Below are 24,737 nucleotides of genomic sequence, written 5' to 3' on the forward strand. Positions count from 1 at the left end.
TGTACCAGATTCAGACTTGTTAGTCCTGTCTGTCTGCACCCAAAAAGCACTCACGAGCACTATTCTAATCAGTACTTGAAACCTTGTATGGTGTAGTAACAACTAGACAAATTTCCTGTCATGATGGCCCTGGCATATGACTATCATTGGCTTTCAAATTTTACCTCCTGATGACCATCCAGGGAATTTGCTTAAAAAGGTGAAGGCAATGGTTCTTTGATGAGCCCCCTCTCCATGCATATACAATTAAGCAATAACAGAAAGGAGAGTCTAGCCTAACAAAGATGTAACTATTCAGGCAGTGCCATCATTTTGTGGCAGTGTTAAATGTCATCATCTTTATGCATGTGCCCTATCAATAACATTCATTAAATTCTCTGCGCTTCTGCATCTGTGTTTAACCTTAATTTCTTGCCTTGGTATACACTACTCTGTCAACGGGATTAATGGTTCCCACACATTTAAAATTATTAATAAATTAATAAAATAAATAAAAAAAGTTTAAAAATTATATATATATATATATACACACACATCCTCTGTTGACATTTTATTCACGTGAAAGTCCTCTTGCTCCAAACAAAAAAATTGAATGTTATGTTCGAGGAGACATGCTAGACTTGGCTAACTTCGTTAATTATCAGTAGGAACTCCTCACAGGAAATATTAAATGATAGTTGGCAATCTTTTTTGGTTTCATCCACTAATAATTAAATGATTTCTCAAAGTCTTCACCATATACATTGACGTTTGAATTAAAGGATTGGTTATCCACATTTTTCATTAGATTTATTCAATTTAATTATAACGTTAAATTAGATCTAAAGTTACGTTAGGCGTCTTTCTATAAGTTGAATTCATAGGAATATTATTGTTAAGAAGACGATTACTGAAATTAAATTAATGAAAAGATAGGATTATATTTCTGACATACAACATATTAAACACAGAAATTTCTTTTTCATTAATTAAATTTTTTAAGGAAAAATTCACTTTGCTTATGCTAAAAGGTGTCTTAAAAACATTTTTCATTAATAGGAGAGCTAGTGTAGCTTGCCAATAAGTTTATTACCTTGTTCTATAAACCAAAAGTCTTAATTAATGGCAATCACTTTTACAAGATGAATTTCATCGTTGCCACATATCTTTCATGTTTCCCTTTTTTTGTTTTAAATTTTCTCCAGTGACATCTATTTTCTTGCTTCTCTATATTTTAATTTGTGATTTTTCCTCTGTAGAAATGAAAATAAACTGCTAATTGGATGTGTGCAAACTGTCAGTGAAGTGTTAAAGTTGTAAAAATAAAAAAAATTGAACTTACTTTGAGTAAAAATTTGAATGAACCGAATTATTATACTTAACTAAATCGATCGAAAATCAAATTATTTTGATCGATTTCAAAAAATCGAATTGAAATATATCTTTTATGATATCTTACTAAACTTTAAGATAATATATATAAATATAAATTTCAACAAGTTCAAGTAAATTCAACAATATTTTAGATTTAATATATAATTATTGAATAGTATAAAAATTAAAAAATATATTAATATGTGAGAAATAATTTAAATTTATATTAATTCAAGTTTGATAACAATAAATCAAGTCGAACTTACCAAACTAACCACATTTACAAAACCGAACATCCTGAAAATCGTTCTAATCAAACCAAACGATGGAACTTAAACTTCAATTGAGATGGATTTTATTTGGTTGGAAATATTTTGGCTCACCCTACCATAGATCACTGAATTTCTTAAAATTGACTTGTATATCGTTTATTCGCCGTACAAAACAGTAAGGCAGGTGCTCTTCACGAGAAAGCATTCCTCCAATGCTAACAATTTTCATAAATTGACTTTTTCTCTTTGAACGTACAAGGAGTAAAAGTCAGGTCTTTATGAGCAACTATTCCAATGCTGGGAAAACTTGGAATTGGATTCTGGATTTCTTTGTGCTGACTAAAGAAACCATGAGTCGAATCTAAGCCAAAACAAACTTTCATGCTTCAAAAACAACTTTTCAACATTGTTGGCATACAGTTTGGCATGGCTATGGCTTATGGCTATGGCTCTCTGCCTGGCGACCAATTAATGTGTTGTACTTGTACTGATGTTATTGTTGCTATCTCCTCGTTCCGCTGCCCTGTAATTTTCCTTTGGGAAATTGGGATCATCTCCTTTACAACAAGGCGATTCAGTTGACTCAATAAATGCCATCTGCAATCAGATTTCTCTTTGTAAAAGCGGAAACAAAGAGAGAGAGAGATTCTTTGAGAAAAAGCACCCAATTCTGGCTAGTTCTGAACCGTTCAACTACAAATTTGCACATAGTCTTTGGTTGAGTTCACACTTTGGCACACCTACTTTCTGGTGGCCCCCCACTGCCGTCAATGCATAATCACCATCGTCGTCCATTTCCTCCTCTTGTTCACCAAAAGAAAACTTAAGCTTTCTTTTTGAAATATCAAAGTTTATACCTTTTGTAAAAGAAAAATAAAGGAAAGATGTGGAAGAAAAAAAAAGGAAGAGCTCTGGCTCTGTCACCGTGTCATGTGGTCTAAACTCTCAAAGACATTCGTTTCTTTCCTTCACAGCTTTTCTCTCTCTCTCTCTCTCTCTCTGTCCTTCCAACTCTGATTCTCTTTAACCGAAAAACAGAACCCCAAACTCTCACGATTTCTAACATCTTTCCTTTCGGACATAACCCAACCCTCTCTCCTTCTCCCCGAATCTTTGTCTGGAAATCTTTCTTTTTCCCCAAACAAAAATATAGAAAAACCCAACCAAAAAGAAGTTAAACCCAACGAATAGGAAAAAGAGAAAGTAAAAGAAAAAGAAAAACTTCAAGATCTCATTGAAAACCCATTTCAGAACTAATCGAAAAAATGCTAATTTGAAGCTTAAAAAGATGGCCTGTCCCAAAAACTCATTCTTGTACAACGGCAGCCACTGTGCCTGCCAAGTTGGCCACTTTCTCAACCTTTCAGCCAACAGCTGCACTCTCTATGGTGGCAGCTCAGTTATACAAACTGATTCCGGGATTGATTACTATGCGGTGTCGCTTCCTCAGACCATTTTCTCATTTGATTCAATCAAGAAGTTTACTCAGTCTCAAGCTGTGTTCCTGGAAGCTACTGTTGTAATGTTGCTGTCTTGGCTCGTGTTTTGCTTCTTCTTAAGGTTTACAAAGCTAGGTGATGGGAGAAATGTTTGGTTTAGGATCAGATGGTGGATTAGTCGCTTGGATGTTTGCTTTGCTACCAGGCATTGGCTGGTTAGTCCCTTTTTCACTTCTGAGTAATGGTTCTTTTTTTCTCCTTTTGGGTTTCTTTTTGATACATTCGAACACGAAAAAGGTACCTTGTCTTTCTAGGATTCGAACTTGAGATGTCTAAGCTGAAAGTTTCAGGTTCTAAATCAAGTCGCTAATGATAACTGATAAGGTTTTTTCTTTTCTTTTCTTTTTCAACGCTTGAAATTAATCTAGATATATCTTTCATGGGTGGTTTTTTTTTTTTTTTTTTTTAAAGTTAACAAGAATGTATAGGGTGATAGCACGGCTCAATTTAGTAAGTTGGTTGTGCTTTAGATTGTCTTGAAAATTTGGGGTGACCTAGGGATTGGTATCTGTTAGCAATTTAATAAGTCCTCGTTACTGTGTTTAAATGAAATGTATTTAATTTTTGTATACTTGGAACTGGGAGTATTACTGTTTAAAAACTGGTAACTTGGATATTACTTAGGACGGTTGAAACATAGCATTCTTGCGCTTGGCTAATGTGTATGATAGTATAGCAAGATGACTTTGACATTCTAATAACTAAGGAATGATTCTGATTTCTGAAATCACAATTGTCTTCATAAAAAGTTTGTTAACATGTTCTTTCATAAAGAATGAACTTTTCCATACTTTCTTGATGTATAAACATGAAGATGCGTTAATTTTTATAATTCTTTATGTAGGATGATCAGAAGTTGGTTGTGAAACGGAAAACAGAACTTGGTGGAACTTTCTCCATTGCAAGCTGGATACTTTTCACTGGGTTGTTTGCTGCGTGAGTGAGGATAGCATCCTTTTCCAACTAGCATATGAATCACTTGATGCAAACATTTGATAATCAAATTCTTATGGATGTTTTTCTTGTGTCCTTTTGACATATGAATGCACATTGACTTATCACCGTCCCCCCTTCATGATTTTTCTAGGTTGCTTTACCAAATCATAGAAAAGAGATCCATTGAAGTGCATAATGTGAAAGCGACAAATGCACCTGACCTAGCCTCCTTCAGGAATGACATGGAATTTAATATGACCACTATTTCTAGTATGAGCTGCTCAAACTTGCAACGCCCTACTACCTTACTTACTGGGAGTTCTGGCTTCATTGAAGGAAAAGTTTCCCCTCTTTCAAATTTTCTAAACTTTTCGTGTCACAACAGAAGCTTGGGGCCAACCATAACTCTCAAGTGCAGCAATTGCCGACTCACTCAAGATTTTATGTCCATTTCATGGCAGTTTGTTGATCTTCCAAACAGTCCTGCAAGTGCTGTTGGTTTTCAGTTCAATGTAACTGCAAAAGATCATTCTGGGAGAGGGCATGTAAGTTATGTTAGTGGAACATTGAAGAATGGAAGCAATTTTGATAATACACCAGTTACATTCAGAGGAGTGGACACAAACATATTGATATTCAATTTATTTCCTCGCGTATACCGCAGTGCAAATGATCTGAGGCTAATCCAGCCTCTGTTTCATGAATTTGTTCCGGGTTCAATTTTGAGTGAGACCTCTCAGCTCCGGGCATCACTTGAGAGTGCTAGTAATGGACAAATCAACACCACATTATATATCAACTATCTGTCTTCCTACATCATTGAGATTGAACGTCAAAATATTATCGGTGCTGGTGAGTGATTTGCTTTGCCTGTGTATCTCTGATTCAGTCTTTGGCATGTGTTATCATCTGCAACCTGATAACTTTATGCTCTTCCATCCATTATGATATCCCCTAGACATTTATGGCATTCGGCACTGTATCATTAATGGTAATCCTAGCAACATATTTATAAACTTTATATCATCTAGTTATTAAATATGTAATGACAGTTTGGATATCAATCAAGGTGTTCCATTCCTAAAGCTCCGGCTGAAGATACATGCCTTATTTGTAATCTTAACACCTTAACAAGTGGTTTCCTTTACAGCACGATAGATTCCATAATAACTAATTTTTCAACTGTCTCCAATATTGCCAGCTCTTTAGGCAGTTTATTGCATGTTGTTACTGTTGTTTTTTTTTTCTTTTTTTATTCTATGATTGTTTGGTTCTCCTTGTGTCAGCAATCTATTCTTTTGTAGATAGATTGTTGCAGTATCTCCTGGTAATTGGTTGTAGATAACATTGATTAACTGTCTGTTCTTGTGAACATATCTTACAAATATGTTTGTCATGCCACCCTATTCCTGGAGAATCTGTTTTATTCTGAAATAATTTCTGTCAAATTTAGCATGTATTAGGATCACACGGATTCCATCCAGATTGGTCTTCTTCAAGTAAATTGCAAATTTGTTTTGAAGTTTCATTGTTTATCAGCTTAATCATTGAAGATTGATATTTAACGCTCTATATTATGATATTCATGTTTCTCATTATATTTTCTGCTGCTTGACTTCTTGGCATCCAGTATGTTCATTTGTTGGAGAATTTTGGATGTCTCTTACTTTGTTAATTGATACTTCTATAGGCAGGAATGTAAAGACTTAAGCCAATCAACCCCTTGAAATAAGATGATTTGGAAATGTGTTTGACATTTGGGAGTGTTGTAGACTATTTTAAGGTGACAGTCTCAGATATCTTTAATCACTTTCTCAACTTGGCTTACTTGATGAACTCCGATTAGGAGAAGATTGTACTTTAATTGAATTGACTTCTAATTGTGGCTTTCATGTGCTTTGCATTTCCTTTTTGAATCCCTCTATATTCTAGTCAAGGATGGGGTTGCCTTGCCGTACCCTTTGATTTCTCAACAGTAAAGTAGTCTGTTACCAAGACGAGCTCAATCATTTGTATTGTTCTAGTTCTTTTAGTTCTTTTTGCATGGTGAATGTTGCTTCATCATAAAGTTTGTTCTGGAGATAGGAAATTGTAACTTCAGTAAAATTGTGCCATCAGTTAAAAAGCTGCAAGATCAAGTTATAAACAAAGTATATCTGTCTTGATAGCTTGACCAAGGTTTACGGAACTTTCATTTTTTTGAGGTTGAAACTTACTAGGTTAAACATGTGGCATTTCCTTACTCCTTGGAATCTTCCTCTGGCCTTTCATATCTTTATCCCATTCTAATTCTGAAAAGAATATCATGCTACTGCTGATAATTTTTAGAAAAACAGTGTATCGAATTCAAGTCCATGCTTATGGATTTCAGACATTTCTGTCAGCTGTAGTTAAGGAATGCAGGATAAGATACTTACCTCATTCTGAATGATGCAAAAGTTCCCTCACTTTTGGAGAATCCTTTGGTTTCTGGAAGCATAGACTTTAAGACTGATAAGGAGCTTGACAATTTTGTTCAATGGAAATATTGTTTTCTTGTTCCACTTTGCTGGAGGGACATACTTTATTACTAATTATCTTAATCAGGTGCATATTATAGATCTTATGCCTATGTTGTTTTCTACCTTTCAGGGCCCTGTTAAATGCTTAATGAAGCCAAATTCTGTGCTCTTTCTTTTTCCCTTCAAAATTTTCTTCCTTGTTTTAGTTCTTTGATGAATATGATCAAAGAGATGGGGCAAGAAAATTTTGCATCTATTAAATTAGACTTCATCAGGTGCCAAAGCTAACAAAACCATTTCTTCGATATAGTTTGAAGGCATATGGTTCAAGTTTAGTTGCTGTTCTGTGTGTTGCATCACTCTGCTGGATTAATTGAAGTGTATCTCTACTCTGATATATTAATGCAATATTCTTTTTTTCACTTGCAGTGGGCTTCCTTGCAGATCTTGGTGGGCTATATTGCATTAGTATGGGGATATTTCTCTATCTCTTGGTGCAAGTAATTTTTCTCCCTCTTGAGTTTACATTTTGTTCTTTCTTTCTACCTTCCCTCTTGGTTTTCATGATAAATTGTAAAGATTTAAGTATAGATGATCAAGGACCTTATATTATCTAGACCTGATACTGTTAATTTATATTTTACCCATCTTTAGGATGCAGAGAAAGACGCTTCTAGTCAGTTTTCCTTTAATTTTAGTGGTTAACCTATCTTGGTTTGTTCTAGTTTTTCTATGTGTGGGCTGCGCTTTTGTGTTTTGATAATCTAGGTTGTTTTATGCGAAACCTTAGGCCTTTTTTATTGTTTAAAGGTTGTTTGAATTTCTTCGTTTCTATCTTGGACCTTACCTTTCTCAACTATTTGTGAGATCACGATGCCTAAAAGACTATGTCTATATATTATCTTCTACCTCAGTGTCAAATTTAGGAAAATAGAAGTTTGTAGTTAGTCAGAATAAATGGATTTGATCCTGTGTTAATGTTGTTCTTTTTTGATTATATGCAATACAAACTAAAGCTAATTTTTTCTAGGGGTGGGGGTGGCGAGATAAAGTGATAGTTGTCGGTTAATGCTCTGACATTTTGGCTTCAGAAAAAGGCTCTAAAAAGTTGGAATGTTGGCAGTTTATACAAGAAAGGAGCCTTTTATGACACTTGTGTTTAACTTATTTTAGAAAACTATTTAGGGATTCTTTATCAATATTCATGCTTTTGAGTGTTATGCATTGAGCATGTTTATCTTCCCATTTCCCCTAAAAATCCAGTGTTTGCAATTTCTCCAAATCGGGAGGATTTGGATGGAGAGGATCCTTGTTAAATTGGCTGTACAACAATTTTTAATGCTAAATTTTAATTACATACAGTCATGAACGTGCGCACGTGCACACATTCACACACATAGAGACATACATACACATTTTTCATTAAGGGAGAACATTATTGCAGAAGTCATACAACTAGTCTTTTCCATTCTTGTCAGTTATACCATACATGAATATGATATATCCATTCCTTTCCTTTCCACTCATTTTAAAACATCCAAACCAGGGACACTGTGACACTCTTATTTCCTCTCCCTCCTTTTCCCCATACCCTTTTCCTTTTCTTTCCAAACATTACCAAATGTAGAGAAATAATTACAAGTTTTTGGTCACGTAGCCACTTGTCAAATTAGTGTGCCTTACTGTTTGCCTGCTTTTTCATTTTTCCCTTCCACTTGGTCACCTGAGTTCCCCATATTATGATTTGGCATAAGCATGATTTTGTACTTAAGTATAGAGCTTGTGGCCAGGTTTTAAAGTAGCTAATATAGCTAGATTCCTTGTTTTGCCTCTTTCTTGGCTTCTAAGTTTTTGTTTCTAAAGTAAAGGAGATAGAAGGCATGTTTCTTGTTCTTTATTTTCCTTGAGAAACATAGATGTCCAATAACATGTAACCTGGCCTAAGTTGATAACTCACACGTTATCAATATTTAAACATAATTACAAAATACTTGTGTAAGTAATTATTCGGAGTTCCTTGTCCTTAAAAAGGATTTTACTCTGTTACATAGGGTGCTTGACTATGTTGTGAAAAAGTAGGGCCTATTCGTAACTAGAGGTAGAAAGCACATTAGTAGTTGTCTAGTTACAGTTTTGCCAGCCAGAAAAGCATATTTTGTTTCATAAATTAGTTCCAGGCTAATAAGTAATTTTTTAATTCCTTGAAACAGTCCCTAAGTTTTTGGTACTTTTATTAGTCTTTTCTCAGATTTTTTAAAAAGGAAAACTAAGATGCTTTTTAATCCAATGAATTCAAAATTCCTAACCTGCTTGGTTTGTAGTGTGAATACAGAATAAAAAAGCTCCGCAATGAAGATAGCATTTTACGGAGGATCAGAAATAGAAGAAAAGCTCAAGAACGTTGGGATAAAGTAATTTCTTTCTCATAGGAACATGTAGCCTATGTTCCATTAATCAGTTGAGTCTTTCTCTCTGCTTTAGTCCTAGTTTAATTGAGCTGAGTTAATGTGCTTCTCTTAACCAGGTGAGAAAATATGTCATGTACACGTGGGGTTGCAGTGCATTGGATAATGACAACCACTCTAAAGAGGTATTGGGCTGTGGTAGTTTCATAATTTCATCGACCCATGGTAATGGATCAATTCGTGAAGGTGGGTCATCGAGGAAGCGAAGGCATCTAAGTAATATGGATATAAATTTTAGCAAGCAAGCCAGCGTACCTAGTGAGAAGGTAGGCTTTATCAATTTCTTTTCCAACACCTACCTAATTTTGTCTTTTCTTCTTTCATTAATTAGACTAGTTAATCGAAATGAAATATTCTTTTCCTTATTTCTTTCCTGCTGTTTCAATCTTGTTAACTTATCCTGGTTTTATTTCATTTGTAAATATTGTAGAATACCAATCTAGAACAGCCGTGTAGTCAAGAAGTAATATCTTGTAAGGCAGGATCAATGTCAAGCCCTGAAGGGAGGTTCTATGCAAGAAGTGAACCTGTATGTTACTGTTCTTTTATTGTTGTTAACACAAGCGATTTTGCTTGACATGTCATGCAAAAAATTTTAGTATGAGTCATAATTTTTCTGCCCTTTTTCTTGACTTCATTTATTTATTTATTTTGAACGTTTAACCTGACTTTGCATACTCTATTTACTTAAAGAAGCCTTGGTTAACACAAGTTACCTGTAATTGGTAAATATTATGTTTTTAAGACTATTTTATTTAGTTTTACTGGGTGCATTAGTACTTGTGATAGTCAGTGTGAATTGTTCTTCTTAACTAATATTGCAATGTGTTGCCAACTAAAATACTGACTAACAGCACATCTATAACATGAAAGGCCGAACAAATTTCTTAGTTATCTTGTTTTCTGTGCTGCAGAAAGCCGTCATTGTGTGGTTTTAAGCCTTTAGAATCACTAAGAATTTGTCCAATATATCCTTGTTACCAATAATACCCTATATGCTTTGTGATTCACTTAGAGTTAAACTCCAGATTTTATTAACTTTTATTATCTTTGGATAAAGCTGTATGGCTTACTGGTTATTCCTTGTCACTGTCACGGTGTCACCTTAGGTGTTAGTTGATGAAAATAGTTGAAAATTGTGTTTCTCCTTTTTCTTCTTTTTTCTAGTTCTTTTCTTTCAGAAATACATTTGTGCCAAAGTTCAGATAAAATTTTAGCTGTTTATCAGTCTATGTGGTACTGTCGGCAATTCTATCACGAATTTTGGACCCAAATAATGCATTACTTGTGCACATAGGTGTCTAAGTCCAACCTTTTTCGCGTGTGCAGCCCCTCAAACGTGATATACCTGGATCTACAAAGGACCAGAGGAGATATTTTATTGGTTCAAATGATGCAGTTGCTGTCCCACATCAAGCAGTTTCTCTTGGTGATGATGTAATTCCTGCACCACCACCACTAGGTAAGAACTGGTGTGTAGGTTTTGCATATTAGTATTATCATCATTATCATTATCATTATCATCACATGTTGCATAAAAAGGCACAATTTGAGTTAATTGGTGCTGCGCTTTGTTTCCTTATCCACTGCTGATAACTGAACATAACTCTAAACCATGTCTTTAGTTTATTAAATCAATGAATTCTTTTTTGTTATAAAACAACCATTAAATTTTTTTTTTATTTTCAAGTCATACTTAGAATTGTATTATCGATATGCAGAAGGGCTATTGGAGAGAGAGAGATGCCTTTTTAATTAGTTTGCATTTGTTACTTAATGGATTTTCAGTCTCGTGTCACGTTGCTTCTTTATCATTTAAAGATTGTGGATGTGTAAACTAAATACTCTTACATTGACAAGACCATAACGGTGCCTTAATTACCAGCTTCTATTGAAAACAGAAATTGAAAAAACTTTTATGAGTATTTTTGCAATAGCATTTTCCCTGTAATATTTTCAAGAGGGCAAGACACAGTATGGAATAATGGGCAACAAAATTTATTCAAAATTTTGGAGCAATAGCATAATCTTGTAGCATAATATAGTGTTATGGGTTTTCTTATTCTTCAGGGGAGAGTTGTACACATTGACTTTTCATTGTAGATATATCAAATAATTCTAAAATGCTCAATATTAGGAAGATCACATCACTTGTATCCTTTTATATGCCTTATATGCTTTCGAGATACTGCCTTTTAAACCTGTGACGAGAGTTGCAAATTTAAACATAATGGATAATACCATTTTGACATTTTCTTATTATAGTGAGCTAGTTGCAAGGACCTCTTTCACTCAGCCCATAGAACTGCCATTTTTTTTTTTTTGGGGGGGGGGGGGGGGGGGGGGGAGGGGGAGTGGTGGGGGTTGTTGTGGATGGGGGTTGCATCAAATTGTGCCAGTTAGTCGGCATGCGAGGCTGCAAAAATTCTGTAATATGCTTCAGACTAGCAAGTTCCTTGAGTCAGAATCGATATAGTTTTTAATCAACCTTGTAATTTTTACACTTAAACTTTCCAAAGGTTTTGCTAGATTACACTGGTTTTGATATATGATAGTACTTTAGAAGTTTATCAAAATTTAAAGTCACCTTGAAGTCAATAAACATTGTTGACATATATAGATTTTATACAGTTAGTCATAGGAAGCTTCTTTTCAGATTTTGGATGACACTTCTTAGAAACAGTGTAAATCTGTCCTTTTCAAACTCCCATTCAATGAATCAAATCCTGCTTCCCTTTGCAGTGACTGAAAATACTAGATTCTGCTTATGCATGATACCCTGTTTCTAATATATCTTCCTGAGTATTCAGTGTTTATCATCTTTTGTTAAAATATTGTCAGTGAAGTCATTTTTGTTGCCTGCAGTCATTTAAAAAGTGAGTTTATTAGGGTACTGAACCATTTCCCACCTTTATCCTCATGATTTTTTGGGCCGTTTGGCCCATTAATTCATGGTTTATGCGCTTCTAATATGCACATTATTCTTTCATCGAGAGATCCCTCCTTGCAGGCAGAGCCAATCTTCTAATTCTTCTCCTTCAATTTGAGAATTTCAATGAACATTAGCAGACTTGATAGTCATGGCATCCTCAATGATATCCTGTATTTGTTTAACCTTTCGGACAGGAGTTTGATGAAACCATTCTTCTCTGACTTTAATATATTAATGGCGCTTGCTACAACTATGGCGTATGGCATTTCCTAATACCTCAAACAAGGGACTAATTACTAAGATTTTTGTAAGCAGGGACTGGATATTTGACGTAAGATTACTAGACCAGTAAATGCTGCCATTGAGCTTTGATTGTGCCTTTGTGGTTAAAAGGTTGGGTTTACCAAAGAGTATGGTTAGAGAGGATTTTCATTAGAAAGGCATAAATTGGTTCTAGAACTAATAATCCTATTTTGGAGATTTTATGTCTGCTTGGTTCTAGATCTAATAATTCTAATTTGGAGAGTTTACGCCTGCTTCCTCATGGAATGCCAGCTCGTAGGGCTACCAGTGTGATAACTATGATTTGCAATGAGTATCAAATATTGGCTTTCATTGGTTAAGTCATAAGAGAAAATTAACGTGTCATCAAAAAATAAAAAAAATTCCTGTGAGAACTTCGGCTCTTGATATTCACTAGTGTCCTTCAGGTTTGGTCATCAATGTGAAGCCCCTCTGACTTCATTGCCTGTCTGCATATTGGCATGTGATTTGCTATTGGACTTTCTGATAGGTTTGGTTGAAATCTAAAATATGAGCTTGATGGAAAATACTGATTAAAAATGTGCCTTTCAATGGTCATTGGCATTTGAATTTTATAAATTTTGTTCAAGGTTCTGACTGTGAACTACTTTTCCCTTGTTTACTCTGTCTTATGAAGTTGTGCTTGCTTGTCCTCACTCATAACAACTCCAATAGTTTCTCTTTCTAAAGTCAACTGGCTATGAACTTTCATAGTTATTTTGTTGGGTGGTTACATGATAACTGATACATATAGATGACTTCTTGTAACTGAAAACAGCCAGCTGAATGGTAAAAGCTAGAAATACAAATGTTAAAACTGTCAGCATTTGACTCCATTGTAAAGTAATTTGCTTGGAGATCATCTAAAGCTCCAATTGAAAACTACCACTTCAATCTCAAAGTAATTTGCTTGGAGATGCTCTGAAGCTCCAATTTAGAACTGCCTATTAAACACAGATCTTTCAATATGATGAACTGAAACCATATGCCTTAAGTTGTGTGTTCCTCCAAAACCGTTGATAGGGACTTAACTGATGTATTTATGTTAGAGTTGCTCTTTGTAATCTTGCTTCTTATTCAATGCAGAATTCAAGTCTGGTTCTCAGATTGAGTTGTCCGATATAGAGAAGAATTTTCAACGTCTGTATGACTACAATGTCATGCTCAGAGAGAAGTTTGTAGCCACTCAATCTGTGCTTCGTGCTTTGGCTTCTAAGTCCTCAAATCCAAGAAGAGAAAGGCAAACATGACAAGCTGAGATTATCCAATTGAAAGATTTTCTCCTCATCGCCCAAGAGTTTATGGGGCTTTCTTCAGAAGTTTTTCCCATCGAAGTATAAGGGTGATGTAGCTGTGATCCTACATCTTCAGCTTTGGTCTCTTCTGGCTCAACTAACTCTACTCAAGACCACTGCCGCCGGGAAAAAGGGACAACAGATCCAAGGAACAGCTCTCTTAATTTCATTTTGGTGGTGACATGGTTGCAGTATGTTGCTTTCTTATGGAGTCTTAACGCCGCAGGAGATGCTCTTTGGACCCATGGTACCCAGGTCTTTCTGTTGTAATTTTTGTATCATAAACTGAAAGGAGAACACAAGAGGGTTACTCATTTCATTCAAAAAGGGCTTGAGCTGTAATCAATTTCCATATCCATATTATTTTGTGGATATCATTTTTTTAATGTAATGATTTCCACCTTAACCATAGATTTGAGGGGGTATAGGGGAAGGCATAGGGCTATCTTCCATTGCGTCCAACTATTGGATATAGAAAGCTAAAATACACACCAAGGAAAAATGAAAGAAGGAAAGAACATTTTACTCCGCATATGAAGCACATTTTATAACTTGGAAGCAAGGAATTAGCAGCTTGTGTTATTGCTTACATGTAAAGAAGATTGAACAAGCAACTAGGGATACCTCAAATTATTCGTTACTGTTGAGCGGAAGTTGGATGCTGGAAGTCTATAGATGAATCTCAAATGATTTAAATTCATGTAGATGAACTAAATAGTATGACAATGTTGAGTTCCCTCAGATAATCTTTTCTCCTGTGGTATCTGGTACACATAATATAAATATCCTCCTTAAACTGCTTTGGCAGTAACGGTGTGCCTGAATTCTAGAACAAATCTTCTTACAGGCTTTGGAAAGTGGCAACCTTCTAAATGCTGCTAAAATAGATTGCTTTCCAACAGGATGAACAAAGTCTTAACACAGATTCAGAACAGAATATTACTGATAGATATTTGAGACGGCTATATTTGCTTATAATAAGACATAAGGTGCAACAAAATTAGTCAGGGAAGTGTAGGTTCTAAAGAAGATAGCCGGACAAATTCATCGAAGTGGGTTCTGATAATTTACTTAAGAATTAAACCCGGTTAGCATTTGCTTTGCACATAATACAAATGATTACTTTTCTATAACATAGTTTCCTACAATCACAACCTCACAGTATCTCTCAAGTCAGTACCAAAACAGACTACAGATTATTCAGGTTCAAACATCATCTTACATGGGAGAGAATGAATCTTTTTGACTGGCACATGACTCCTGTGCAGCTTAGATGCGCCTTCTAGTCCATGGAAAACAGATAGCTTGCAACTCTAGTCAAATGCAAACTAGTATACAAAACTTCATCAATTCTCATTAAAAGAACTTATGCAATGAGAAGACAGCAATCTCACCAGATGCAATTCCAGAAGACTCAAGCAAGCAGCTACCATGCCACCTCAGGTTAACGGTTTTCTTCATTGCATTTTCTCATTTGTGACAGTAGTAGCTTCATGGAGCTCTTTCCTTAACCGGTATAATTTGGAAGAAAAAAATCAAAGAGCTCTTTATCTACTGTACCAAGTTCAACAGAAGAAATAAATGATCTATGTGTTATCTTGAAATGTCACTCAGCCTTACTTATTGTCAATTGCCTTCGTTTCACTGCTTTTCAAAAGAACACCATCCTTAGCTGAGCGCAAACCTAAAGCATGAGCAAACATTCTCTTTGCGGCTCCTAGATGTTCTTCTTTTGAGTACTCTTTGTTAACTCTATTTCGACTTCTTCCAGGTATCCTAACATCAGAAGGCCCCTTTTGAGCTGGTTTGTCTGAAACATTCCTCTTACCAACTACTGAAGCATTATGTTTATGTGCATTGCTATTTGCTTTACTGAATGCATTGCCCGGGACAAAAACAGTATCTTGATAAGTTTCGGTTCTCAAATTATTATCAACTTCACCCTTATCATGAATGTTCAGTTCATTACGTTGCCCTTCATGGTCTGTAAAATCCCTGGCATTAACATTTTGACTGGATGAGTTTATTTTTTGGCCCAAAGCATGTGCAATCATTCGACGAGCCACAACAGGAACGGTTCGTGGCTTCTCCTTCACAGGTTCTCGTACCTCTTCAACATCCATTGAAAAAATCCGCTCACGAGCAGCCAAGTAAGCTGCTTCTCTCGCCTCAAGACTAAGCTCAAAAGAAGGCAACTCCATCTTCGCTACTGAAACAAGAAAAGGCAATTTTTCAGGTCTCATTGTCCTGGTAATTAACACTTTCATGCTACTCGATAATCAATATAGACAAAACTGGAAATACATGCAGACAAAATTAAGTATAATAAAATAAAAAAATAAAAGGAAAAAAGAAAAAAAGTCACCCCTGGACCACTTCAATCATATAATAAAATAAAAAAAAAGGTAAAATGAAAAATGTCACCCCTGGACCACTTCAATCATATAGACATCGCTAAATCATTATACTGGTCTGGAAGATGCACTAGCAACTTGTGTGCATATAATAAATACTTCAATCCTCAAAAGAAGCACATTACTCTTTGCAGCATGCCATGTCGCACAAGGTCTATGGCTAGTAACTTAATTAAAATTTATCATTGGTTGGTATATAGGATCTTAGACAAGAAGTTCTGTTTCAGTCTCAGCAGGTGCCAAAGTAGCTTTATTATCCATTCTATTACATACTTCCACATGGTGAGAATCATTGTTCAAATCTTTATCTAATAAAAGGTAATGCCAACAGAAGACAGCCTTTTCCACCATAATATCAAGAACAGATTCAGAGCAAACATTTAACTGAATAACAAAGGAAACAAACAACAAAAAGGGAATAAAGGAATAACATAGCACTTGATGCTGAATGGGATAGAATCTAGATTTCAGCCTATGAAAATGGACCACAAGACCAGCATTCATTTATGTTCTGAAATGATAAAAATAAATGAGTTACCCCAATGGTCAGCACGAGCCCTCCTAGCAGCCAAGTTGCAAATGCTTAAAGAGAGGGAGTCTCATAGACAGGTCCTTCTTATCCTAACAATAAGGTATGGGACTTTGGTGGAATGCTAGAACTAAAACAGTCATTACTTAGTTACGGTCAACTAAAATAGGATCTAAAAAGTTATTAAGAAACAATCTAGTGCTTTAGCTCTTCAAAGTGACCTCTTTCAAGAGACCTACATTCCTTGACCTATCACCTTAACACTTCCATTAATGCAGCAGAATAGCCCCATGATAAATACTCCCTCCATTCCGAAGTTGGATGTCCTAGTTTCCACTTGGAATGTCCAAAACAATGTCCTTTTTTTGGACATCCCATAATCTTATCCCTGTTACAGTTTTAACAATTTTTTAAGCTTGTTTGCAGCAATAACCTTTAAAGTTTAGATTAGATAAAAAACAAATCTAAAAGAATCTAACGTCAAAGGCTTCCCCTAAGAAAGAAGAAAAAGAAGAGACAGTCTCCCCACTGCCCAGCCAAAGGTACCTAGCAAAAAAGCACAGATTCTTTATATCTGATCGAGGTAATTGCATTTGTTATGGCAGATATGCTCTTCAAGCACTTGAATATGCTTGGATTACATCTAGACAGATAAGAGTAAGGTGCCATGCAATGAGACAAAATGAATACCATGATGGAAAAATGTTGGCGCATATTGCCAGAGAGGAGATGTCCCTCTCCCTTGTTTCAGAAACTTAATAATGGAAGGCATGGGAATACTAGGATACATGTATCCTGCCCAAACCCTCCACAATCCCCTTTGGATGGTAATCCTTCCCCATCCTTATTTGACAATTTCTTTTCAACACAAAATGCATATGACTGTAAAAGAAATTAAATGTTACTCTTTCCCTCCCTTTCATTCTTTTACTATCAAGATTAGTAACCTATTCTTCCTCTCTATTTTCTCTTCATCTTTAAGCAACCTAGACAAGGGGAACCGGATCCTTTCTTTCACCCAATTCATCCATTCTTCCCTTTCCTTGTAGTTCCCCAATGGGCAAGGCCCCATAATAACTTTTAGACACAAAGGATACTGTATTACATGCTTCCGGATCCTCTATAAGAAACCCAAATCAAAAAGTGCAAAGAAAAGAGAATATTCTCAGCTATACATAGTATTCTCAAAAATTGCTAATGACTTCTTGCTTGAATAGGGGGATCATGAACCAGTAGCCCACACAGTGCCTTAAACAACAAAAAGAATTTTACCTGCTGGAGCTTCTTCTCTCACTAATAAATGACGTGATGTTGTGAGAGACTGAGGCTCATCACACTGCCATAATATATCACTAACAAGAATGGAAGGTCTGCAAGACAAGATGCAAGGTTATGAGCACCATAATAAATAAAAGTCCAAAACTCGTGCAATTAGGATAAAAAGTACATTGATGTCTCTGGGCATCGCTCCAAAACCAAATGCCGATCATCTCCTTCACCGACTGATTCATGAGCAAATCTATCAGAATGTAACAAAATATCAGTGTTAAACAGTAACTCAGAAAACTATACAGCTCTAAAGTCAACTCAAAAAATTATTTGTGATAAAAACATTATGTCAGCTTATCTAGTAAAAATAAGGGCGTTTTTAAGGCAAAAAAATTACCCAAATATATCTGCAAGACGATGCAGGAGAAGCCGATTATATGAATTCATGGGTTCCAACTCTAGGATCCCATCTGAGCTGCAATCCAACATTTTCATCATTCACATATGCTCATAATTGTATGAGACATGTACAAAATATGAAATTCCTCCGAAGTTGTTGTGTGGGGATGTGGGCTATTTTGTTACCTTGTATCATCCTGAAGGAAATTAACGAAAGCCTCTTCCATTGAGAGCACAAGATGCTTGCAAGGAAGATTGTCCTTAACTAGAAAGGCCAATTCCTCCACCTGCATCTTAGTGATATCAGTCCCATTATGATTGTTACTTTGGCTTCTTTCTTTTTACTTCCAAAAAACTGAAGCAAAAATTACAATTAAATACAAAAGCAAACACATTTTTGAAAAATTAAAAGTCTAACGTGAATTTTGAGAATAGAAAAATGTACCCTTTTACTTTCAAATGGAATAATCATATTCACTTGAATTCACTCATTTTTCATCTAATACTACAACTTTGCTCTTTACTAAGTACTTTTACTTTATCGCAATTTGGGGAACATTAAAAAAAAAGAAGAAAATAACAAAAAAAAACAACAGCCAAACATTGCCTAATACAGAATTAAAGCATGTTTTGTTGCAATTGAAGTACCAAAACAAACTACCACTGAAATAAATGAAAAAAAAAAGAAAACTTTTTAATCCACTCAATTATTCAGCAGAAAATTGACTTCAACCTAAAAATGAGTCAAGAAGCAGAATTTTCAGTTTTACGCATTAACAAGAAAAAATTACGGGTAAAACTACAGATATTGGTAATACCCAGAAAGCTAAAATGGGGTGCTGTCAATTGTTTCGAACGAATTATGAGACTGCAGATAAAAGAACATAGAAACCAACTTATTGGAAACAATTCAACCCAAAAATAAAAGAAAGGACAGTTTGTGAGAGAGAAGCTAACCATAGCGAACTGGGTGACGCTCATTCTTGCAAAGATTGAAAATTTATTAGACAAACATAATAATCTCAGAAATTTTAGGGCGGGAAGAGAGAGAAAACAAAGAACAGAGAGATAAACAGAGGACAATGATCAAAGATCCGCGAGTGTCTGTTATGTTATGGTTTTTCTTTTTTAATTTATTGCTCTCTTTTGTTTGTATAATTGCATGTTAGCCATCGAAATTTGACTTAATCTCGTTTTCCGCCTTGTGCTTTTAAAAGTATTAGTTTAGTCCCTAGAGTTCCAATTTGGCGGCAAATATATATAAGTTAGGTGTTTCTCTTTGTTTCTTACCATTTTTCACTCTAAACTCACCAATTACAATTACCTACACTAATTTGAATTTCAAGCTTAACCTAAATTGTTTGATAAAATACATGTAAACATGATTTTCATAATTATTTTTAAATTCATAAGTTAATTGGATCCCTAATGATGAATTTGAAAACACTTACATAAATTTGTAAATTTTAAAGTCATCTTTTTTGTATAATATATAAGCATATTAAATATTAACTAATTTTTGTATAATGTTTGTCTACCTACTTTGCTCCCCTTTGAGGTTTATATTTATTTGTGTAATAAAGTTTAGTTTTACTTGAGTTTTGTTCTTTTGTTGCACTTGGAAGAAAGGAAATTCAAACTTTGTTCCTTAAGTAAGAAAATCATACACCAATTAATAAGTCAAATGCTCAAATTAGTTTTACTCGAGTTTAATTTGGAAATCTTGCTGCATTTGCACCTCCATTGGTAGTTAGACGTTGATTTGTTTGATAATTTTTAGGTATACAGATTGCACTATCATAGTGTCATCTGTTCAATGGATACTCAGTACAAAGAATGATATCTATAATAAATAACCATAATGGAGCAATTTTAACAAAGGCACAAGGCCAAAAAGACAATAACACAAAGATATAGTTTAATGTGTGTAAGTTTAGATATCACTATGTCTGTCCTTCTGCAGGCTTAAGCTGATACTTACATGTCCATCTATAGAAATGTCAACCCCCAATCGTACATGATCTTGACGTAGTAAATCTGGGTTCTTGAAATGAAGACCAGTAATGCCAACTCCTACAGCAGCATCAACGTTTTTGATCCTAAGAAACTGACCATACCACATGTTAGTAAGTGAAGAAGAGTGCACCTGTCCTTAGAAAGTAATGTCTGTATGCGTGCGTCTCTGTGAGCAATATACAGTCATGCATGCCAAGCAACTGAAATGAGTTCTAAGACATTTGTGGGATGGTTTCCTCAATATTAGTTTTTCCAGGCTAATAAATTAACCACGACTGATAAGAAATTTTAAGTATTAGTTCGATTTATTGAATTAACATATATCAAAGTTGCTTTTCGAAGTTGGCTTGAAAGCATTACATAAGGATATAAGTTTCCCTCAAAGAAAAGCCTATGAATGAGTCAAATGAAAATAAACACCATGACCTTGGATCACATTGGCATTTAGACCCCAATGGGGTTATGTTGATGTCTAAAACTTAGGACTTTCAACTACAAGGCTCGAATTCAAACCTCGAGAAGGAAGAGTGAGGGCTATAGGATGTGAGGTGGTTAACTCCCTTTGGTTAGCTCAAGGCACACTGGGCCTTCATATCATCATCACATGTACCCCCAGAAAGTGGCACTTAGAAGTTATCCCACAAACAATGTTAAACATGCATTTTACTTCAACAAATTATAAAAAAAAGAGAAACACAAGAATCATAGAACACAGGCAGACCCATACAAAGAACACTCCCATGCAAACCCAATAGACACAAAAGGGCATGTGGTCACAACAACACATGCATCCATGTGTTCATGTGTTCACACAGGCCTAAGATGGAGAATTTCTAACTGCTTACATTTAGCATTGAGAGGTGTCCTAATTTTGCTTTGACAGCATAATTTTGTTTTAACACAATGTATGCCATCTCCTATTGTTTTTTTCCTCAAAACCAGGGTTTGTACTCTCTGCTACTACTGGTTTTGGATCCTATTGCAAGTGCCCCTCAGTGGGAAGTAGCAAGCATGATACCTGTCATAAATGAATATACAGCTTGCCGGATCAACTTTCAGATGTTCCACAACAGCCAAATAACAATCAGGATCAAGCTTCCTCTTTACTGGATGCAAAATAGACAGAATCATTCAACATAGCAGCATGAGCTACATGACACCAGAAGGCAATTAGTTATATTCTCTTGAGATATACTTATTTGCTCAAGAACACAATTAGTGACAGCTGTACAGTATTAAAAGATCTTGAACTATTTACTGAGACTGAAAGAAAATAAAAGAAAATAAAAGATAAAAAAAACAAAAGGAAAATCATAATTGTGTTGGAGACGATGTTTTGCATTAAGCAACACAACTGCCCACTTGCTACTGCAAACAGTAATAATAGACTAAAACTAGGAGTTAACCAATTAGCAGACCTGTAACAATAAAAAAAGGGTGATATATTGGATTGGTATTTGATACCACAAGCAAATGTTACAGGCACCATTAACTGTCATTTTCATTTTCAGATGCAATCATATGAATACCTTTTCAACTCTAAAATACGCCACATCTCTTAACCTCATGATAGATTTTGTTTACCGTCATCATACAGGCTGAAAAAGATAACCACATTGTTAACCTAGATAACTAGAGGAACCAAAGAAAGAAAATGAATAGATATGAATAGAAGGTTAATAATGCCTTTTTACATAAAATCACATACTTCCCACTTGTCTGCACCAGCATCTACATTAACCAAACAGAAATTATTTACCTCTTGTGTCATTCTCTTGGCGTTCTCATGAGTGATTTTAGTTACCATCTTCAGTACAGCCTGTAAAACATAAATCACTGATCTTTAACGTAAAGTAATGTAGTAGTATGTATCACCCAACAGATAGACTTATATCTTGCTCTTTATCTTCAGTCCAACTATAACCAGGATCCTTAACAATCTGTCTATCACTCATCAGCTCTCTAACAGCCCTGACATCATCCCATCTTCCTAGAGAAGAATAGATATTGGCTAAAAGCACGTAAGGGGAAGAGCTCTCAGGTTTCAGGCGGAAGAGTTCCTCTGCTGCTCGTTGAGCTAAGCTGACATTAGTATGAACTCTGCAAGAACTAAGCAGAACTTCCCATATGACTGGATCATCTTTATATGGCATCTTGTCCATAAGGAGCTCTGCATCATGAAAATGACCAGCTCGGCCAAGACAGTCAATGATGCAAGTATAATGATCCAATTCTGGCTCAAGCCCATAGTCGCTCTGCATTGAATTGAATATTCTGACCCCCAGATCTACCAATCCTGAGTGGCTACAAGCAGTCAAAACAGCAATAAAGGTTATGCCATCAGGTTTCTCACCTGATGCAATCATGTTTTTGTATAAATGAACAGCCTCATCTCCACGTCCATTCTGAGCATAACCATGTATCATCTCATTCCATGTAACAGTATTTCTGATAGGCATCTTATCAAAATACTTTCGTGCCCCATCTATGTCACCACATTTACAATACATATCAACAAGAGCAGTCCCCACAAAGACATAATTCATAAAGCCATCTTTTACTATCTGAGAGTGGACCTGCCTCCCTTGAAATGAAGAAGATAATTTTGCACAACAGCTTAGTATTGCTGTATAAGAGAATTCAGTAGGCAACATTCCACCCTGTTGCATTTGCTTAAAGAGCATGAAAGCTTCTTTGTCTAGAGAATTGAGTGTAAGACCTGCAATCATAGAATTCCAACAGACGATATCCAATTCCGGCACATAAGAAAATATACACTCTGCCATTTTTATCTTCCCACACTTTGAGTACATGCCAATCAGTCCACTAGCAACATAGTTATCAGTATAAAGAGCAGCCTTTTGTGAGGCAGCATGGACCTGTTTTCCACCCTCCAAAAATTCCATTCCAGCACATGAGCCAAGGATAACAGCCACAGTAGTCCGGTCAGGTTTCACATTTTGAAACTGCATTTCCCTAAAAAGCTCTATCGCTTCTTTGTGGTTCTCATTCTGGGAATAGCCAGAGATTATAGCATTCCATGAAATCACACTTGGGCACAACATGCTATCAAACATCCGACGTGCAGTTTCAACATCCCCACACTTGCTGCATGCCGCAAGCATATTAATATAAGTAACCTCATCAGGTTCAAAACTGCAACACTGCATTCTTCGCAAGCACTCTACAGCTTTCTCTTTTTGTCCTTTCTGACCATATCCAGCTATCATAATATTCCAGGAAACAACACTGCCTTTACCCAAATTACTAAAAATTGTCTCAGCACTCTTCATATTCCCATTCTTCGCATACATATCAAGCAATGAGTTACTCAAATAAAGATCACATTCAAATCCAAGCTTAACCACAAGACCATGTACTTGTTCCCCTAGTACTACACTACACAAAAATCTATCATTCTCTCTACAACAACCAAATTCACCATACTCTCCCCCCTTTGTACAAGCACTCAAAACAGCTGATAACGAAACAGAATCGATCTGCACCCCTTTTCGACGCATCATTCTAAACATTTCCAGAGCCTCAAAAACCCCATCAATCTTTCCTAACCCACCCATCATTGTTGTAAAAGTAACCTCATTAGGATCATCAATGTCCCCAAAAACTTTAATAGCTTCCTTCATAACCCCACATTTAGCATAAACAGACAACAACCCATTACAGACAAAGATATTCTTATCAAGACCAATCTTAATAACAAGACCATGACACCTCTTCCCAAGCTCCAAATGCACAACACTTCCACAGGCACTCAAAACACTAGCAAAAGTAACATGGGTAGGCAAAAAACCTTCAAAAACCATAAGTTTATAAACATCCAATGCTTTTTCCTGGAACCCATTTTTTACCATTAAACTAATCAAGTTATTCCATGAAGCGACGTTTCTTTCAGGCATTTGTTCGAACACTTTACGTGCAAATGTTAAGTTTCCAGCTTTACAAAGGGCACTTAAAACGGCATTCCAGGAATAAATGTTTTTTTGAGGGGTTTGGTCGAACATGTGGTGAGCTGACGTTGGGTCGTTGCATTTGGAATAGAGTTCTATGAGACGGTTACACAGGAAAGTATTGGCTAAAAGGTTACTGCGGAAAATATAAGCATGAAGGACTTTGCCCGGTAGGATAGATTTCTTGTCTATGCAAGTTTGCAAAAGGTTAGCTACGAAGTTGGTTTTACTCCACATTTTTGTATTCAACTTTTACTTTTTTAGCAACTTCAAGAACATTAAAACAAGAAGAAAATAACAAAACAAACAAAAGCCAGACATAGCTAATAAAGAATTAAACCATGTTTTGTTACGATTGAAGTAGCAAAAAGAAATTCAAAAATAGCAAACTTTTAAATCCATCCAATTATTCAGCAGATCATTGACTTTTGCAGAAAAATGAGTAAAGAAGCAGAATTTTCACTTTTAAGAACTAAAAAGAAAAAACTACGGGTAAAAGTACAGAAATTGACAATACCCAGAAAGCTAAAATGGGGTATTGTCAATTGTTTCGATCGAATTATGAGACTTCAGATAGAAGAACATG

At 35.5% G+C, this 24,737-nt stretch overlaps 3 protein-coding genes across 14 annotated transcripts; 1 reads left to right on the plus strand and 2 right to left on the minus strand.

Moving 5' to 3' along the window:
• The first annotated feature begins 2,309 nt into the window (after positions 1–2,309).
• LOC18599437 (uncharacterized) lies at positions 2,310–13,962 on the plus strand. 2 transcript variants are annotated; one of them, XM_088806528.1, is made up of 9 exons: positions 2,310–3,279; positions 3,969–4,060; positions 4,212–4,912; positions 6,991–7,061; positions 8,883–8,972; positions 9,086–9,292; positions 9,457–9,555; positions 10,324–10,488; positions 13,348–13,488. In XM_088806528.1, the coding sequence occupies exons 1-8, from the start codon at positions 2,914–2,916 to the stop codon at positions 10,465–10,467; spliced, it is 1,770 nt and encodes a 589-aa protein (XP_088662654.1). In that variant the 5' UTR covers positions 2,310–2,913; the 3' UTR covers positions 10,468–10,488; positions 13,348–13,488. The 2 variants fall into 2 exon arrangements, with proteins under 2 accessions (XP_088662654.1, XP_007029472.3); XM_007029410.3 differs by having other exon boundaries at positions 2,317–3,279; positions 10,356–10,488; positions 13,348–13,962.
• LOC18599438 (uncharacterized) lies at positions 12,792–19,283 on the minus strand. Of its 7 annotated transcripts, XR_016026352.1 has the most exons (9): positions 19,125–19,283; positions 18,354–18,454; positions 18,166–18,243; positions 17,947–18,018; positions 17,772–17,869; positions 15,177–15,765; positions 14,951–15,062; positions 14,779–14,838; positions 12,792–13,841 (listed from the first exon to the last, which is right to left on the minus strand). XR_016026352.1 is itself a non-coding variant. In XM_088806529.1 (7 exons), exons 1-7 carry the CDS (start codon positions 19,146–19,148, stop codon positions 15,014–15,016), a joined length of 1,011 nt encoding a protein of 336 aa, XP_088662655.1. In that variant the 5' UTR covers positions 19,149–19,283; the 3' UTR covers positions 14,486–15,013. The 7 variants fall into 7 exon arrangements, 3 of the variants coding, with proteins under 3 accessions (XP_088662655.1, XP_088662656.1, XP_017976861.2); XR_016026350.1 differs by having other exon boundaries at positions 14,779–15,062; XR_016026351.1 differs by lacking the exon at positions 12,792–13,841 and having other exon boundaries at positions 14,486–14,838.
• Positions 19,284–20,068: 785 nt separating this feature from the next.
• On the minus strand, positions 20,069–24,528 carry LOC18599439 (Pentatricopeptide repeat (PPR) superfamily protein). 5 transcript variants are annotated; one of them, XM_018121368.2, is made up of 4 exons: positions 21,943–24,528; positions 21,713–21,781; positions 21,202–21,289; positions 20,069–20,274 (listed from the first exon to the last, which is right to left on the minus strand). In XM_018121368.2, the coding sequence occupies exon 1, from the start codon at positions 24,386–24,388 to the stop codon at positions 22,055–22,057; it is 2,334 nt and encodes a 777-aa protein (XP_017976857.2). In that variant the 5' UTR covers positions 24,389–24,528; the 3' UTR covers positions 20,069–20,274; positions 21,202–21,289; positions 21,713–21,781; positions 21,943–22,054. The 5 variants fall into 5 exon arrangements, with proteins under 5 accessions (XP_017976857.2, XP_088662652.1, XP_088662653.1 ...); XM_088806526.1 differs by having other exon boundaries at positions 21,202–21,332; XM_088806527.1 differs by lacking the exon at positions 21,713–21,781 and having other exon boundaries at positions 20,069–20,266.
• Positions 24,529–24,737: the final 209 nt, after the last annotated feature.

Source organism: Theobroma cacao, chromosome 5 (assembly GCF_053813885.1).
Source record: "Theobroma cacao isolate CCN51 chromosome 5, ASM5381388v1, whole genome shotgun sequence".
Taxonomy (NCBI): domain Eukaryota; kingdom Viridiplantae; phylum Streptophyta; class Magnoliopsida; order Malvales; family Malvaceae; genus Theobroma; species Theobroma cacao.